The sequence below is a fragment of the Typopeltis vanoorti genome, chromosome 7 (genome assembly GCF_054136105.1).
Source record: "Typopeltis vanoorti isolate ZY-2024b chromosome 7, IOZ_Tvanoo_1.0, whole genome shotgun sequence".
In the NCBI taxonomy this organism is placed as follows: Eukaryota; Metazoa; Arthropoda; class Arachnida; order Uropygi; family Thelyphonidae; genus Typopeltis; species Typopeltis vanoorti.
Genome location: NC_143555.1, coordinates 105,070,226 through 105,089,931, shown reverse-complemented (window position 1 = coordinate 105,089,931; position 19,706 = coordinate 105,070,226). Strand labels below are relative to the sequence as shown.

Below are 19,706 nucleotides of genomic sequence, written 5' to 3'. Positions count from 1 at the left end.
ATGTCACGTGGAGTAAGGACAAGGGGCCATCCCTGGAAGTTACGAAAGGAAAATGGGAGAGAGAGAGAAAGTAGTGGTTTCTTTGCATGGAGAGCGGTTGAACCGTGGAATGCATTGCCTGGTAGAGTGGTGAGAGCATGAACAGTCAATGAGTTCAAGGATAAGCCTTTTGGCTACATACAGGCCTGAATCATAATAATAATATTTCTTCCATAGCATTATTGGTTACTTTTATAATTTTATTTTTCAGAGTCCCACCAAGTGAATCAGAATTTGTACCTCTTGAAACACTAATGGAAGATGGAGCTGAAACAGAAGATGAAGAACCTCTTGAAGATATAAAGGTATATTAATATTTTAACTCAAGAAAAAATCTTTTGACATTTCTAAAAAGTAAACAAAATTGTAGTAGAAACATTTGTAGTAATGTGTTCAGATTATATTTGTGTCTGGAATTTTTTCATTACCAGGAGGCTTTCATTTTTATTTCCATTTTATCAAATTATTTTTTAAACCAGTAATAACGACTAATATTAGTAGTTTAAAATGATTAGTAGTTTAAAATGAATAACAAGTAATAAAACTAATAATAATAATAAGAAGAAGAAAAGTAACTGATAAACTAATAAATACTAAATTCAATAATGATAACTTTAGTGAGAGTGACCAACAACAGAGTGATCACCAGCATGGTGGTCAACCATATGAGGACTTCTGTGAACAAAGGATATATGTATGGAACTACAAGATTAGTGATTATGAAAAGTTAAGAAGTTAAAAAGTTAAGTTCTATATCATGTAATTTGGAATTTAGTGAAAATGAGAACATTGTTGCCTGGGTACTACTCAAGAACAGTGCAGCAGAAGCATTGCCTGAATGTATTCCAAGGATTTGTAGGTAGGTGTTAAATAGATGTATGAGTCAGTTAAGCATGTTGGAGGCCCACTTATTGGAAGCCTGAAGTGCCTTGAAAATGTTCTATGTTTGGTCTCTAGAGCAAGGTTTCTGGCCTATGTAAAAATAAATAAAAAATTACAAAAAATATAAAATTCATAAAAATGAAAAAAAAAATAATCCTTAGCTCACCCACTGTACTATAGGTTTATGTTAACCTTTCGTGGATGGGAACCATACATAAAAAAAAAATGTAATCTCAAAAAGGGCATTTTGGAGGCAGCATAACATGAGTGGCAATAATCAGTTACATGAGAAGCACTAAGAAGAGTATGTTAGAAAGGTAACTCTGTTGATAAGGATAGCAAAAGAAAGAAAAAAAAATCCCAGAGTATAATGCTACTGATGTGCTAGTGATTCATAATATATATAGATTCTCTTCCTTAAAGTCGACCATCAATCAACCATGCCTGCATTTACCTGAATTTCCTGGTAAACACCACCTTGCTTACTGTGTACCTTAAGTGGCTGAGGCTATGTTTGCTCTCCAGATCCGTGGTTTTGGTTTCTGAACCCCCCCCCCCACCTTCTAACACAGATTATGAGTGATACTCTTCAAAGATACGCCAAGCATACAGTGTAGATCCAGAGCCTTCCCCATTTTCAAGGGTACGGCAGTAAAGCAGTTCTGCAGGCTTGCTTCCAGATGCTATACAGAATGAACCTGTTAAGTATGTAGGTGACTTCTCAGTCAGCTGGTGCAAAATCATGCTATCATCTGGACAGCCATATTGTGCTTGGAAGAAGACTGTATAGTGATATGTGGGGAGCACTATCAATGCTATATTATGATATGGAGACCAGATGTTCTCTGTATGGGAAACATGCCTAAGAAGCTGTCTCCTCCTATGGCATGTTCCTTGCTTTTTTATCATCACCTCTTCAACAACATTATGATAGTAAACTCAAATATTTAGTGTCACTACTACAATTTAAATAAACAAACCACCCTCAAAAATAAAAAAAAAATAAAGTTTAACTCATAAAAAACTCTTTCACATTCACTTCATCAACGTGCGTGAATAAATACTGACTTAAAGGATGTGCACAGACATACACACCTCACTCCTGTTTTTTTTGACTTAACCACAAATTACTGCCATGACAACCACAATGCATCTTAAATGTCCAAACTGCATATTTTTCTTTGATTCATTCTGCCATTAGGGTGGTCCTTGCATTTTGTGTGATCTGACATTTCTTACCAGATATCAGAGGATGCTTAATCTTGAATTTTGTCTTTTTGACCATCTGTGGTTTAAGATTTCTGTGTCTCATTATATATCATTCATCTGCTGTCTCCATTGGTTCTCCAATTCTAAAAATCATGCTTATCTTTTTTGAATTCCTATCCTAAAAGAGATTTCTTGCAGTCTAACTACACTAACAGTAAATTTATCTTCTATGATGATTTTAAGTGTTTAAATCTCCAACTGGTTCCTCCCATTTCCACTGCATAAATAATGCTGAGCTATTTACTATACATCACCTTTGGAAGTGGTCGGTAGTAGATGACATTGGTGTAGTTGCAGTCAGTTGGTGTGTTGAGTGGAGGAGGCAGAGTTGTAGAGCAGATGCCCTCTCTTGATGAGTCTTTCGCTCCCTGGAGGTGTCAAATAATAATAATAATAATAATATTTCCCTTCTCCAGTTTTTCATCATCAGCAAAAAATATGATACCCCTCTCTCATATCATTCCCTGTCATTAATATACCAATTAACATCTGTAACCCTGGTACAGAGCACTGAGGTGCCCCCCCCCCTTGTTCTCTTGGATTCTTATCATATACACTACTCTCTGGTATCTGTCTGTTAGCCACCACCTATCAGCTTCTTATCCATTCCCATTTGCTCCAATTTATCTAATAGTTTTTCATGGTATTCTGTCAAATTTTTTGAATAGTCCAGCAGTATCATTGGGTAATCATTTCCTTATCCATCTCAGCTCTCACTCTATTATAAAATGTGAGCAAATTACTAATCAGAACTCACCTTTCACATAGCCATACTTGCCAACCTTAGAATATCATATTCTTTATCCACTCACTCCAGAATTCTAACTTAACTCTCACTCCTGAGATACTAATTGGGTTGTAATTTGCTACTTCTGTCTTGGAGTCTCCTTAATGTAATGCATCTATTTTTCCCTTTCTTCACTCTCACAGAACAGAGCAGAAACTTTAAATTATACAGCTTAGTCAGAGGCTGCCAGTTCTCTTGCGTGTTCTTGTTACACATATTCTGAAATGCCCACCCACTTCTTCAGTTCATCTGCCATGGATTTCAAATCAGTTTCTGTCACATCAATGACTGCAATGTCTCATACTGGTCTTCCTCTTACTTATTACTTAGCAAAAAAAAAAAAAAAAAACTAGTATTTTCTATAGCTTGCTTAGCTAATTTTCTCTCATAATTTGATTGTCCTTATCTTGGTCACCTTCTTGCCTATGCATTGTGTTGCTCATGAGCATGTTGATATCATCTTTTTCTTTATATTCCCTCAATGATTTTTTTTTCAGCCCCTGCTTTTTGGCATTACTTACCCATTTAATTCCCACATGATTTATCTTAATCCTTGGTATGCAGTGTAATACTGCTTTCCTCAATCAACTCTTGACCATTTCTCCATGTACTATTGACATTCTCTTATATCATGGCATAAGAAGTTACAATGCTTCTTATGCCATAGCAATGCTCCTGTGTTTCTTGTAATTGCTGGTTCTGTAGTTCTACTACATATAATCCTTCTTAACTGATAATTCCTCATGTTTAGCAACTTCCTAGGACAAGACTGTATCCACATTCACCACTCTTAAACCCCAGGTCCCCCTTCTGATTTTCTGTTTCAAGTAATTATCTCTTAATGATTAAGTTGAATAATAAAGTTGAAGCCTCTCATAATTATTCTGCCTACACACATTGCTTTAATCTGCCAATGCATGCACATCATACACATTTTTCAGTGCATTTCCCAGTCTATAGCATCGATGAACAATATAGTTTGTCCTGTTGGTCTCTATCTCATGTTAGACAGCCTTAAAAAATAAAAAAAATAAAAAAAACAGTCTCCTTCAGTCCTGAAATCCTTAACTTCTATGTTTTCTAGTTGCAGCTCTTCAGCTATCACCAATAATATCCCTCCTCCCATTCTATTTTCTGTATCTTTTCTGAAAATACAATATCTCTTACATTCTATCCCTAAACTATATCATCTTCTTTGATTTTAGGTTTCCATTATTTGAATTACCAATAGTTATGTTTTGCTAGCACCATGTATACAACTTATTAAAAAGTATTTATTTAATTACTAGTTTTGTACATCCTGTTGTACACATCTTCAGATTTAAATAAAAAGAAAAGGCATTGGCATAGTGATTTCTAAATTAATAGCTGTTATACACTAAATGAACATAAAGCAGATGTTGAATACAGTATATCAGAATTTCAACATGAGACTCATTGTTGTCTTATATCTTATTTTATAGTCTAATTCATTAATGTGTAGGACTTTGTTATATGCTGACCAAATCTGGTTTAAGATGTGGCCTTGAGTTTTATTACACTGGGTTGGACATCATGTCATTTTGTTAGCTTCTTCTCTGAATTCTATGTATGACATGTTTATAAGTTGAAGTACTTGATGCTTTTCTTTGGTGGTGTGAATGCAAGTCCTGACTTATGTGCACATATCAGAGATGTGCCCATTATGTCCACATCTCTGATATGTTCTTTAAGCCAAACTACAGAAAATTTCCCTTAGTGATTTAGGGATTCCCCCCCCCCCCCGTTTTTTAAGAGTAGCTTGTGTGACGTGAGGTGTGTTATGTCATGTTATATTGGACAGATGGGTGTTCTTTTTTTAAGCTAAACTACAGAAAATTTCCCTTAATGATTTTGGGATTTCCCCCCCATTTTTTAAGAGTAGGTTGTGTGAGATGAGATGAAGTGTTATGTCATGTTATATTGGACAGATGGGTTGATAGAGTAATCCATATCAGTTTTTGCAAAATGTAATTACCAACCCATTTAGATTTGAAACCTGGGAAATTGCACTCAGTATTGCATGATCATTTCTATGCTCACACCCATTTGTTTCAGAGGCAGCTCGACACACATTTGACTGCTTCCTTCTGCACTTTTAGTTTGCCTGCTTATGTACTCTCACCAAACAACACTTTCTCCAAACATCTTAACTCCACTGTTTTATTTATACATCACTTCAATCCTTTGTTTCTAAGATGTAAAATGCTACATACATTTGGAAGAGGCAGACTTTTTTTTACTGTCTTTAATAATATTTAACATCAGCTCACTCAGTTTAAAAAAAAGGTGTACACAAAATCCGTGTATTGAGACTTAAGTGCTATGAGGACATCATGTTGGAGGCTTAATGGAATATATACAGCACTTGGAAAGGATTAAAACTGATTTTAATACTTCCAATATTTCACTCAGTCACTGAGATGTCTCCAGGGATTACAAAAAATTAATGTAACATGCTCAAATACAACACAATACTAAGTCAAACACGTGGGTAACTCTAAAGTCCTATCTAGGTGGTGTGCCCTCTATGGCGATTGTAGGTGGCCTATTAATGTTGAGAAACATTAATTATCTCAGATAATTAATGTTTCCCAAATTTTCGGTAGTTTAATGCAACCATATTTATTTAGATTCAGTTGATTTCTGAGTGCTGCTGCAGATTCTAAAAATAGTCTTTCTTTTTTGAATTTACTGTAGTGGAGCATGGTGATGTTTTTCAGGAGATTCTGTGATTGTATCCAAAACATGGTCTGCCAGGCCACACTGACTATAGTCGTGATTGCAGATGTATGACTTGTGTTCTTCTAAGCAGATGGTTGCGGAGCTACCTGTCTGTCCAAAGTACGCCAGATTGCAGGAACAGGGTACTTTATAAACTCCAAGTGCTGAGAGAGGAGGGAACTGATCTTTGGTAGGACGGATAAGGGTAGCAAGTTTGTAGTGGAGCTTAAATGCTGTGTGGAGGTTGTATTTTTTTAAGGACTTGGCTATATTTTCTGATGTCTAACGGATGTACTGTATGATGATGACATTTCCAAACTCCTTCTGAAGAGATGGCCGGGGAGTGGGGGAGGAACTGATTATTTTTTTAATACCGTAATTGCTGTAACCATTGGAAAGGAAGGTGTTATGTATGTGGTTGAGTTTGGCTGAAAGGGTGATTTTACTGGAACAAAGATTGTGAGCTCTCTTGGTTAGAGTTTTAATAATGCCATATTGTTGAGCAGGGTGGTGGTGGGAGAGTTTATGAATGTATCTGCCTGTGTGCATAGGTTTTTCTATATACAGCGAAGGAAAGTTTGCCATTAGGAAGGCATGTAACTAAGGTGTCTAGGAAGGGTAAACTATTATTATTTTCCTTTTTCCATCATAAACTGGATTCTTGGATGTAGGCTGTTAAGGTGACTGAGGAAGAAGGCTAATGTGTTTGGGCCATGAGGCCAAATAGAGAACACATCATCTATGTATCTTAGCCAGATAGAAGGTTTGAAAGGGGCTGAGTCTAGTAAACAGTGAAGTGAAATCAAAGCTTACCAATATGTTTGTATTATTTAAAGTTAGATTTTCTATCAGGGTTTTAAAATGGGTAGAGTTTTTTATGTTTTTTATATAGGATGTGGTAAGTCCAGTGAGGGGGGGGGATCAGAAAGTAGCCAGCTGCTTTGACAGTTTGTAGCATGGTGTGTGTTAATGGCATCTATAGTAGATGCCACTAACACACTGTGGCATTAGTCATCCATGTTTTTGGCTTATTGTTGTGTTAAATTTGAGTGTGTGTTACATTAGTTTTTTTGTTACATTTAGTTTTTTTGAAATATTGGAAGTATTAAAATCAATTTTAATCCTTTCCAAGTGCTGTATATATTCCATTAAGCCTCCAACATGGTGTACACAAAATATCTTCAGCAAAATATCTATAAGAAACACTGTTATCTTACAGGAAACTAAAAGACATAACTAACTGTCCTTCCCTTCTCAGCTGCAAGTAATGTACTGAGTAGAACTAAGCTATCTGTGCTGTTGAGAGCTGCATGCCTTTAATTCCCATGCAAATTTCATTCAGTGTAAATATGTCAGTGAGTGTGGCCCTTAGTCTCTGTTCACTTTCATCCATTAAAAATGCATGCAGATGCTTTATCGTCTTACTCTCTCTTCATATATGCATTCCTCTACATCAATGCTTACCTTATCTGATTTACAATCACACTGTAAATGTCTTGATATTTGTAAAGTTCATGACTATTTATTTCCACTAAATGGCTGCTCAAAAATTATTTCTTCGTGAATTTACCTAACACACCTAGAATATACACTCCTGTTCACATGCAATCTTTCATGGACATTTAAATAATCTCCTTGTCCGCATGATATTGTGTGCCTCGAAATGATAAGTCTGACTCCATAGAGGTCAGATGTTAATAATAATATACATATAGATTATTTTTTGTGTATAACTTTCTTTTCTTAACATAAACATATAGCTAGTGAGCATCACTTATCTGGCTGTGTGTCAACTTTCCAATAGTTTCATATTTTTATATTGCTGGTCTCAGAGGCAGGTAGAAAGAATGTATTTTATAATTTGTTTTCATTTCCATTCTTGCTTTCTGTAACAGTCCTTTTGTTGTTTGTTCTCTCAAGAAGTAATAAAGTATAAAACATTTCTGGTAGGATAAGTTATTATTATTATCATCAAACCTCAATGGATTCAATATACTCATCATGGAGATGTGTATGCACGCATACACACCTCATCAAACCTAACCTTAACCTTTCTGCAATTAGCACACACTCAGGTAATGCATTCCACTCGATCACCACTCTCCATGTGGTGGTCGAGTTGAAACTCTCAAAAACTATTCTCCTTTTATTTTAATATCATATAAGAGGCCCCTAAGTCAATGTCGTGTATACGCATTCTCGATCATTTTTCGTGGTATTTACATTGCTCTTTTATAAACTGGAACAACTGCGGCTTTCTGCTGGCATTCTGGTGGTTCTTCCCATATTCTATCCAGGAAATATGAAAGCCTTGAATTAAGTTTCATCACCAGATTTGAACAATTCCATGTTAATATGATCTTCTCAAAGATTTATTGTTTTGAAGTTATTTAACATACCTTTCAATTTGTGTATGAAAGTGTGCTGTTGTGCTTGACATTTCCAAGTGATGGGGTTTTGGCATCAGGGATTTCTCAGCAAATTGCCATCTTGTGGCCTGATATCTATCCTTTGTAATTGAATTATTAGTTTTCTCTCAGATTTCACCGTGTGTAATGGTAGATATTCTCTCTCTTGAGATGTTTCTATTAATACTGCTGTTCCTTCCCTAGGGCTGTGTTATTTCACCAACCCTCTTTCTCATATACATAAACAACTTTCTCTCAAGAATCTCAAACCCTAATCACAGTTTTGCTGATATGAAAAACTCTCTCCATTCATCCTATTCATAGAACAAAATTTGCCGTGCTCAGAAATCTCAAGCTTCAAGATCTTCTATCATTGCTCAAAACACTGCTTCTCCACGCTTTGCCAGTGTGATAATAATCTAGCCACATTTAATGTTTACAAAGCACAATTTTTAACAGTGATCATAGGGTCTTGACTTGGGAGGTGGCTAAAGGTGTGGAATTTACAATTAAGACAAGGTACATGTGGAATTATCGGGCTGGTAAGTATGACAAGCTTAGGAGTTTGATTGGTTCAGTGCCATGGCATGTAAAACTGCAAGGGCTGGATGTTGATAGTACATCGGAGGCAGTTAAGAAGTGTTTGCATGAGGCAATGGCTGACTGTATACCTAGAGTCCGAATAATAAATCAAGTAGGGGTTAAGGAGAAAGGTGACCAGCAGGCACATGAACAGTATAAAGCGCAGGCCAGAAGGGTAACAGGTGCGGCAAGGAAAGCAAAAAACGGATTCTGAAAGAACATTAGCCATGCAGGCTAAAGAGAATCCCAAACAGTTTTTTCGATATGTTGCAAGTAAAAGAAAAAATGTACATGGCAGAATAATTTTAAAGAATGCCAATGGTAGGGAGGTAACTGAATCAGTTGATATAGTTGAATTACTGAGTGAGCACTTTGCAAGAATATATCATCCAGGTGATGACATTGCAGGAATGAATGAACCAATACGGGAATTGTAGTGAATGAAGTGGAGGTGAATAGTCTATTACAAAACCTCAATGTCAATACATCTGTGGGATTGGATGGTATACCAGCTCGTGTCGTATGTGAAGCAGCTAAAGAATTGTCAGTGCCCTTGACCATTTTGTTTAATTTGAGTCTCGGGTCTGGGTTAGTCCTGAGGGGGGTGGAAAGAGGGGAAAATAGTTCCACTGTATAATGGAGGTTCCAAGACTGCTGTTGTAAATTACAGACTGATCAGCATATCAGGAATTGTTGTCAAGGTCTTGGAGAAAATAGTCAAGAGAAAAATACACGATAGGATAGATGAAAAATGGGATACTGTATGGGGGACAGCATGGCTTTGTGAAGGGTAGATCATGCCCCAGTAACTTGCTCACGTTTTATAACAAGATTTTATGACGGCTGAACTGGATAAAGGTAATGGGTTTACAGTGATTCTACTGGACCTTGCTAAGACCTTTGACAGGATACCACATGGAATTGTAATCAGTAAACTGCAGCATATGGGGATGGATATAGGGTTGGTGAGATGGATACGAGGGTGGTTGATGGAGAGATATCAGAGAATGGTTTATTCAGGAGTACAGTCCAAAAGATGGCCTGTGACTAGTTGTGTGCCATAGGGTTCTATTCTTGGACCACTACTTTTCAGTTTGATCATTAACGATATAGGAAAGGATCTGAGAGGAAGTGTTCACTTGTTTGCTGATGATGCAAAGTTGGGTAGAACAATAGTGAGTGCACAGGACGTCAAACTTTTGCAAGATGATTTGGATAGTTTGGAGGATTGGGCTAAGGAGAATGGATGTCAATTTAATGTGACAAAGTGTAAGGTTATGCATTTTGGGGTAAAAAGATTAGCAGCAGTATATCACATTGGTGGAACCATACTCCAGGAGATTGATGAGGCCAGGGATTTGGAAGTGTTGGTGGATAGGGAGTTGAAGTTTAGGGACACATCTCAAAAGTGGCTTAAATCAGCTCATCAATTCACTTGGTTGCTGAAAAATACTTTAACAAGCAGAGACAAACAGGTTATTGTTCCTCTGTATCGAACCTTGATAAGACCCCATCTAGACTGTTGTGCCCAGATTTGGGCGCCAGGGTTTCTTCTTGATGGGGAAGAGGTGGAGAGGATCCAGAGATCAGTGACCAAGATGATAGCAGGTCTATGGAATGAACCTTATGAGAACAGGTTGAAGATCTGTGGGGTGCAGAAATTGGTTGATAGGCAGAAAAGGGTGATATGATGGAAACATTCAAATTACTGAAGGGGTTCTATAAGATTAATTCAGAAGATATTTTTGAGAATAGGACTGGTGGCTGGAGGACTAGGGACCATACATGGAAGCTGGGCAAGAGTGTGGTTAGAAAGTGTGTTAGAGCTAGGTGTTTCTTTGAGAGTGGTGAATGAGTGGAATAAGCTGCCAGAGTCTGTTGTGGGTGCCATGACTGTGAATGAATTCAAGGTGAGGTATGATAGATACTGTGTGAATGTCGAATAGTTGTTCTTCACATGATGTTAGGGCCTCTCTCTATGAGTTTAAGGACTCCTTGGAGTTGTCCGTAATAATAATAATTTTTCTTGCAACAGACACTTACTGTGCTGAGCTTAATAATCATGACATCACTTCTCAGACTAACACTCATTCATATCCTTTCCCAGGATAACTATATCACATCAGCTTCCTAAGCTTCAAAATAATTTAGCATCTTTTTTTTTTTTTTTTTTTGCTCAAAAGTATTATTACTTTTCATCTGTTCAGCTAAACACTCTGCCCAAATCACAACTCTGCCCAACCTTGGAATATTGCTCTAACCTTTTTTTGGTGGCACACCAAAACCCTCGCTAAAAATTCTTGGTGCTATTAGAAGAAGACAGTTTTGATAATTGATGAGCCAGTCTCTTACAGACTCTTTCCTACCACTGTTATGCAGATGCTCAGTTTCCTCATTGTGTCTCTTCTACTGATATTTCTATGAGTACCATTCAGCAGAACCTATATCCATTATGTCTCCCCCATTTCTTAACTGCAATTACAAACTTCCCAATATCTGATTACAATTGAATTTCTGACTCATCTAAACCTGTTACTCTCATTCATCCTTCATTCTCTCTATCTTCATCCTATGAGATAGCCTTCTTTATGAAGTATTTCCTCATGATCTACAACCTCCAGATTTTCAAAAACAATATTACCAAATTACTTTTTTTGAGCAATGCAGGTTCACAACATTGACTTTGGTGCCTCTTATATGATATTAAAAAAAAAAAAGAGTAGTTTTTTACATGGAGAGTGGTAGTCGAGTGGAATGCATTACCTGAGTGTGTGCTGATTGCAGAAACTGTGAAGGTGTTTAGGATTTGATGAGGTGTGTGTGTGTGCATGCATGCATGCACACATCTCCGTGATGAGTATGTTGAATCCATTGAGGTTTGATGATAATAATAATAATAATAACAACTTATCCTATCAGAAATGTTTTATGCTTTAATACTTCTTGAGAGAATGTTACAGAAAGCAAGAATGGAAATGAAAACAAACATTATAAAATGCATTCTTTCTACCTGCCTCTGAGACCAGCAATATAAAAATATGAAACGATTGGAAAGTTGACATACAGCCATATAAGTGATGCACGCTAACTATATGTTTGTTAAGAAAAGAAAGTTATACACAAAAAATAATCTGTATGTATATTATTATTAACATCTGACCTCTATGGAGTCAGACTCATCATTTGGAGGCACACAATATCACACACAAAGCTTATCCAACCATGCCTTAAACTGATTGAATGTGTCTACGTTCAAATTTCAAAACTTTATACTTAGCAGCATTGAATTGAACCTGCCCATTCATACAATCTATTCAAGTCCTTCTGTAAGGCCATAACATCTGCTTGATTCTGCATTGCTCTCCTCAATTTTGCAAAATTATCCCATTACCATTAATATACTAACTGAATAACAATGGCCCTAACCATACAAAACCCTATGGCACATCACTAGTGACTTTTAGGATACTGCACCCCACCCCCCATATACAACTTTCTGATACCTATCTGGCAGCCAGTCACTGATCCAACTCATTAGTCTGTTATCCAATCCCATGCATTTCAATTTATTTAACAGTTTGTTGTGTGGAAGTCTATCAAAAGCTTTTGAAAAATCTAAGTATACCACTGTATATGCATCTCCCTTGTCCAAGACATTTGTTACCCTTTTATAATACATAAGTAAGTTAATAAAATATGATCTCTCTTTTACAAACCCATGCTAATAACCACAGAGAATACTACTGTTATTATTGACCCATTTCTATCCCAGTTCTCACCAATCTCTCCAGTAACATAATATACATATTGACCTATAATTTGTAGCCATAGCCTTAATATACATATTTGTGCAGTGGAATAATTTTATCTTCTTTAAACTCTCTTGAAAACTTATGCTCTTGTAAGACTTATTGCCAGCCTGGCTGACCAAGTGGTTAGCGCATCCGCTCTCCAGCCAAAAGGCTGTGGGTTTGAATCCTGCTGTGGGCATGGATGTTTGTGATTGTCTGTGGAAATACTAGTGGTAGTCGTCAGCGGTAGATGGCGTTGGTGTAGTTGTGGTCAGTTGGTGGAGAGAGCTGTAGAGCAGGTGCCCTCCCTCGATGAGTCTTTGGACTCCCTGGAGGTGTCTAATAATAATAATAATAATTATTATTATTATTATTATTATTATTTAACAGGTATGCCAATTACTGCCAGTTCCCTTAAGAGACATGCTGATATTGTCATCAAATCCTACTGCATTATCTACATCAAGCATATTTATTTTCTCATTTACCTCCTGTTCCTCACAATTAAGCCATCCTCTCACATGTCCTCTACACTTGAGTTATTCATGATTTCACCCTGATGAGATTGAAACACCTTTAAAAATTGTTTACTGAATACCTCAGCAGTGTCTTCTGCAGCAGTTACCATTCTACTACTTTCATCCATTAACATCATCTTACCATAATCATTATTCCTTCAGTAAAGTTATATAAATGTGAAAAAAAAAGTGCGATTAGTTAGGACAGTAGTTATAAGGTTTATTGTATTTTGGATGGAAAGTAACCATTTAAAGGCATGTTCTTTACTGTCATCATATAGCTAATTTTAGCTAATGATATATAATTATTTCCTGCATTGTTTAATGTTCTCTGAAATTTTGGTAGACAGACTAAAATGTATGATGGGGATTGTAAAGGAATGAAAAGAAAGTAAATGCTGCAGACACTACTGTTGATCAAATTATTTAATCTTTCTTGATTTTCTGACTATTATAATGCAAATAGTAAAATGAAATAAACAATAGCTCATAATAAGTAACTCAGTGTACTAAAAAAAAAAGTGAACTGAGTGCTGTTGAAAACAGGAGAGTGATAGCAATTTATTAGCAGCCATTTTACTGACATTTTTATTAGTGGTTTTGTTGTTGTTGCTGTTATAGTATTGTTTGAAATTCAAAGAAGGTATATTCTAAAAAATAGCATCAGCCGAGTATTCACAGCCAAGCAATTTAAGTTCTTTTACATGAGATAATGAAGTATCTATTTCTCATCAAGTAGGCAAACAAATATGTGCACTAAGAAACTGATTCATAAATGATCAAGTTATCAAGAGACAGAGCATTATTTCTTAAGCCAAATATTGTAGAATCCACTGATAACTCTAACACAGAGCATAGGTATGATGTATTAAGGTTTTAAGAATCCCACTTTTCTGACTATGGTACTAGTTGGACAATGCATTGATGTAACATCCTTGTAACTTCCAGAATTATGGAGAGGTGAAGACTTCCATTCCATGGTGTGGGGAGACATTAAGCTCAATGGTTAAAGGTTAAACTTAAAGCTTAACAACACCAGCTTTCTTTCCTCCTCCAGTTGTACATATCTTACAGGCAGAGATGTTGAACATTCACCATCGCTAACGACCTTACACAACTTGTTCAGATCCCAACCCGAACCACTCCCTAAACATCCTAAATCTCTTCTTTACCAATGACTGCTCCAAATACACAGTGAAAGTAGTGCCCCCCCCCCTGGTAATTCTGACCACAATCTAGTGCTTATCTCCTTCCCCATGCAACACCGCTTACACAGCCATCCCCATACAAGAGTAGCTTGGCATTACAACAGTGCCAAATGGGACAGCCTCACTGAGCTAGAAGTGCTGGAAAAAGGCACTGATGTCAGTCACTCGTTGGCACTTGTTGTCTATATTATACACTTGGTTTAATTCTGTATCTAAGTGTAAGCAAACAAAGTTTGTGCCTGAAGTATTTTCAGGACTGGGGCAACTCATATATAGAAGCTAATGACTTCACATTACTTGCCTTAGTATCCCATAATGCAAAGCACATATCCTTGTGGACATCTATAATGCTATGCATTATGGGAAGGGTCACTATCCAGACTAGAACATGTGAAAACTTTTTTTAATTAGTAAATACATTTTTAGTTATATGAATCCAATATACACTGGTGTTCCAAAAGCTAGAGATGAACTACATTTTTACCTATATATGAAAAATGTTCATGAATGCAGCCAAATGTAGATATAAATTTATTGCCAGCATACTAATAAATTATATTACACAAAAAATATGTTATAAATTTCATACAGATTAAATTGCAATATGTTTTGACAAAAGTTACAAATTTCCTAAGGACATAGTTAAGGAATTAATGTACAATGCCTACAGAAAACTAGGTGGAGAGACATTTGGATATGGAATATGTCCACTCTGAACTGTGATGTAGCTCTCACATTGTACCATGCTTGGCACTAAGTGATTCAGGAGTTCTTGAGGTCCACTCCTCCTTCAGAGTATGGATAAGGCCTTGTTTGTTTGTTCATTTTTCTGGAGGGGAATTTCAGGCAGCAGGACGTCTCCCATTGCATCCCAAATGTGTTCTATGGGGTTGAAATCTGGAGAGCCTGCCAGCCACTTGATTTGATTAACATCCTCAGTCTCCGGAAGTATCTTCATTGCTCGTGTATGATGTGGTATGGCATTGTCATCCATAAAAATTAATTCGTCTACAGCACCATGGAACAATCAAACATAACGTTGAAGAATTTCGTTGCAATATCATTCATCAGTCAGTGCCTTTTTCCAGCACTTCTAGCTTGGTAAGTTCATTAAGCCAATTATTAATAATTAATAATTGTTAATTGGCTGTAATATTAGAAATAAATTTTTTTCTTCCTTTTATCAGGTAAATGGTACTCAGTCAATCCCATTGAGTGCTGGAGACAATCCCCGTTTGTCTAAATATCTTTCTGGAAGTTCACGTAGTAGTATATCAGGCTTAGGTCGTTCTTTTCATCCTCACTCTCAGCAGAGAAGAAGTGTAATGTCTCTATTACACAGGCTCTTCTCAAAAGAAGGTATATATATATATATAAATTATATAGCATTATGAGTTTAAGGGGAAAAATCATTTCATTTATCATTTTTTATTAATGATGTATACCAGTGGCTCAAATATCTTCAGTTCTCATTCAGACTGCCAAATAATTTGCATTGAACATGGGTGGTTTCAGTTTAATTCAATAAATTCTGCATATAAATTAATTATTTCAGTTTTATATTTTGGCAAGCCCCTTCATTTTGATATATGATATTTGAAAAAAGTTGCTCACATTTAAGTGAATCAGTCTAATGAATATGCTGATGACATTGACAGTACAGAAATGTATTATACGTGGCCTTGCAATCTTTTATGATTGAGATTCTCATAAAAAAATAATAAGTTTTGATCTTAGCTAACAAATAAATATATTTTTTAAATTGCAACAAGTAATAAATTTCTAGTTACCAAGTTATGCCAACAGTAATGATTTTGTTTTCTCCAAATGCAGACTGAAAGAAAATTGATCTAGGACCCTATAGTTGGCAAGCAATGTGAAATCATTAGCTTCTATATACAAGTTGCTCCAGTCCTGAAAATACTTCAGGCAAAACTTAATTTGCTTACACTTGGATAAAGGATTAAACCAAGTATATAATTTTTTGGTACTTTCACATTAAGCAAGTATCTAAATATTTCTGTTTGAGAACCATTTCAGTAATTAGTTTAAGGGGAAAAATCATTTCATTTACCATTTTTTATTAATGATGTATACCAGTGGCTCAAATATCTTCAGTTCTCATTCAGACTGCCAAATAATTTGCATTGAACATGGGTGGTTTCATTTTAATTCAATAAATTCTGCATATAAATTAATTATTTCAGTTTTATATTTTGGGCTAGTGGGCCAAGCGCTATGGACGCGATTTGAAGAGCTCCTGATTCAGATAAGTTTTACTAGGAATAATTAAGTATATATGCGTAATTGTTTAAGTAAGAGCGGCTGTAAACGTTGTACGATACCTATATTATTAGTGTGGGTTTTTTTTTTCCTTGTCTAAACTAAATACGAAATCGTTATTATTAGACCTAGTAACCTGCAGAGAAAAAAAAATGGCGGCGGCATTGTCATTCCATGATTTTAATTTAGATTTCAGTCGTTTCGTTAAGTGTGAGGTCTGTTATATGTATTCCTTCGATTACATAAATGATTTGTGGTTGTTTAGTGCAGCTGGAAGAAGGGTGTGTGCGAAGTGTGACCTGAATGAGGAATTGATGAATGCGAATATGAAATTGATGACAGAAAGTGTAGTACCGATTGTGTTGTGAGTGCACGTTTGAAAGAGGAGGATGGTGAGAAAGACAGGAAATAAAAAATGTTAAAAAATCAGGAAAAAAGAAAAAGAGCGATTTGACAACCATAACAGATGTTAAAAGGGCCGAAAGTGAGGCGGAAAGAAACGAAATTGAGAGAACAAATGAAAGTAGAAATGGCGTGATGCAGAAATCGCAAGTAAAAAAAATCGAAAGAATGAATGATAGCGAAAAAAGAATGAATGATGGCGAAAGTTGGACGCATGTTGGAATGAAAGTACTGAACCAAAGAAAGATGAATGACAGTAAAAGTGAGAAGAATGATAGCGAAAGTTGGATGCATGTTAGTCCGAAACTACAGAAACAAAGAAAGATATGTGAGAGTGAAAGTGAGAAGAATGATAGTGAAAGATGGATGTATGTTGGACCGAAAGTACGGAAACAAAGAAGGATGAATGAGAGGGAAAGTGAGAAGAGGAGGTCGAGAGTTAGAAAGTTAGAAAGATTTAATGATAGAGAGAATGTGTTGCAAGGTTCGGAAGGTGAATTGGATTGGATGAAACAAGAAATGAAATGGATGCGGAATGAAATTAAGAGAATTCAGGTAAAAACTATTAAAATAAATCATGATGGCATGAAAGAGTTAACGAAAGATGAGCGAGTGGCGATGTATGGCAACTCCATTATTAAAGGTGTGCTAGAGGATAAAATGCACAAGGTATGTTTTCCAGGCAATGAAATGAGTAGAGTGATTGAGGCATTGAATATGAGGCAGGAACGAGCAAAAGAGTTAATTGTATTAATTGGTACAAATGATTTGAGAGAGAACAAAGAGCATGTCAAAATGAATGTCAGGAGACTGCTTGGAAAGATAAAAGAGAATAGTGTGACAGGAAGGGTAGTCAGTGTGTTGCCTAGGTATGATTGTGGTGAAATGAGGCAGAGAGCAAGAATTATGAATGATATTCTGGCTGAAACGTGTGAGGAGATGGGAGTACAGTTTGTTAATGTGTGGAATGAGTTTGAGGGACGAAGTGAGCTGTATGGGAGCGATGGACTGCATTTGAGTGGCTATGGTGTGAGTCACTTGGAGAGACTGCTGCTGGCAAGTAGAGAAGTGAATAGAGAGAATGCATCAGATCAAGAGGGAAGTGATGTGGAAGAGCAGGAGAGTAAGACAGGAGAGATTGAAGAAGTGGAAATGAATGGGGAAGTGAGTGGTATGAGTATAGAAAATGAGAGAATGGGTGTGCAAGAGGAGCAGGGAAACGGAGAGGCTCAGGGTGGACAGGGGTACACAGCGTGAGAAAGGTGGATGCTCCAAGAGGAGGTGAGAACATGTGTAGGCAGGAAAGTAATGGGATGATCAGGGATCAAGAGGAAACAGATGGAATTGCAAAGGGTTCTAAAATGAAGAAGCACAAAGGGAAATGGCCCCAGTCCAGCATGGAGGGATCATATCAAGTGAGTGGTATCAGTGGAACTAGCTGTAGATCCAGAAATGAGTTGTTGTGTTTGTATACCAATGCTAGAAGTATAAGAAACAAGGCGGATGAAATGGTTGCACTAATTGCATCTGTGCACCCAGAGATTGTCGGAATAAGTGAGACATGGTTAGATGAGGATGACATCCTGACAGGAATAGAGATGGAAAGGTATGATGTGTTTCGTGAGGATAGAAGGGGTAAAAAGGGAGGGGGAGTGCTATTGATGATAGAGAAAGAGTTATGTCCATACAAGGTAGAGATGAAGAGGGAAATAGGGCCAGTGGTTTTGAGGCAGTATGGTGTGAGATAGAGATGAATAGAATCAAATACTTGGTGGGATGTTGTTATAGACCTGGTAATGTGGATGGTGGTGATAGTGAAATGTATAGTCAAATAAGCCAAGCAAATAAGAAAACGGTGATCATTATGGGTGATTTTAATTATGGCAATATAGACTGGAATGAAGAGATAGCAACTGGAAGTAAAGAAAATGAGTTTCTTGAGTTTTTGAGGGATAACTACCTCAGACAGTATGTAACAGAGGGCACACGAGGATTAAGGGTCTTGGATTTGGTCATCTCATCGGAGGATGTAATTATCAATGAGGTATCAAATCATCCACCAATTGGTGAAAGTGACCATGAGGTGATTACCTGGGTGGTTGCCAGCAGTGCAAGGACCCCTTTGAAAAAAGGGTATATGTGGAACTACAAGGGGGGGGGGGGATTATGAAGAGCTCAGGAGACAGCTTGCAGGTGTAGCATGGAATGAGGAGTTAGCTGGAAAAGAGATCAATGCAGCTTGGGGGATTTTCAAAAAATATTTAGTAGATGCAATGTCTAAATGTATACCATAGGTGAGAAGGTTAAATAAGGTAGGTGTGAGATGGATGAATAAAGAGATTAAGCATGCAATACAGAGAAAAAGGGCATTGTGGAGGCAGCATAAGAGAAGTGGAAGTAACCAATTTCATGAGGTCTACAAAGACCAGGCAAGGAGGGTGACTTGGTTGGTGAGAGTAGCTAAAGAGAGGTATGAACAGCAGTTAGCTAATGAAGCCAAAAAGAATCCTAGGGAGTTCTTTCGATATGTAGCCAGCAAAAGAAAGAATGATTATGGAAGGATGACATTGATTGGAGGAAATGGTATAAAGACAGCTGTTGCAGAATGTGTGGTGGAGATACTTAATGAGCAGTTCATAAAGATCTTTCAATCTTGTGAATGTGACTTCATGGAGAGATTAAGAGCAGTTGATTATGGGGAGGAGAGACTGACTGTAAGTGAGCAAGAGGTGTTTGGGGAGTTGAGTAAACTAGATGTAAATAAGGCTGTGGGACTTGATAATATATCACTGCGT

At 36.8% G+C, this 19,706-nt stretch overlaps 1 protein-coding gene across 1 annotated transcript in view; it reads left to right on the top strand.

Annotated features, from left to right (window-relative positions):
* Positions 1–19,706, top strand: part of LOC150104937 (uncharacterized) — a 352,647-nt gene that overhangs the window by 235,334 nt on the left and 97,607 nt on the right. Inside the window, exons 10-11 of the mRNA XM_090395091.1 lie at positions 251–344; positions 15,414–15,585. Coding sequence (XP_090251217.1) covers positions 251–344; positions 15,414–15,585 — 266 coding nt within the window. The remainder of the gene's footprint in view (positions 1–250; positions 345–15,413; positions 15,586–19,706) is intronic.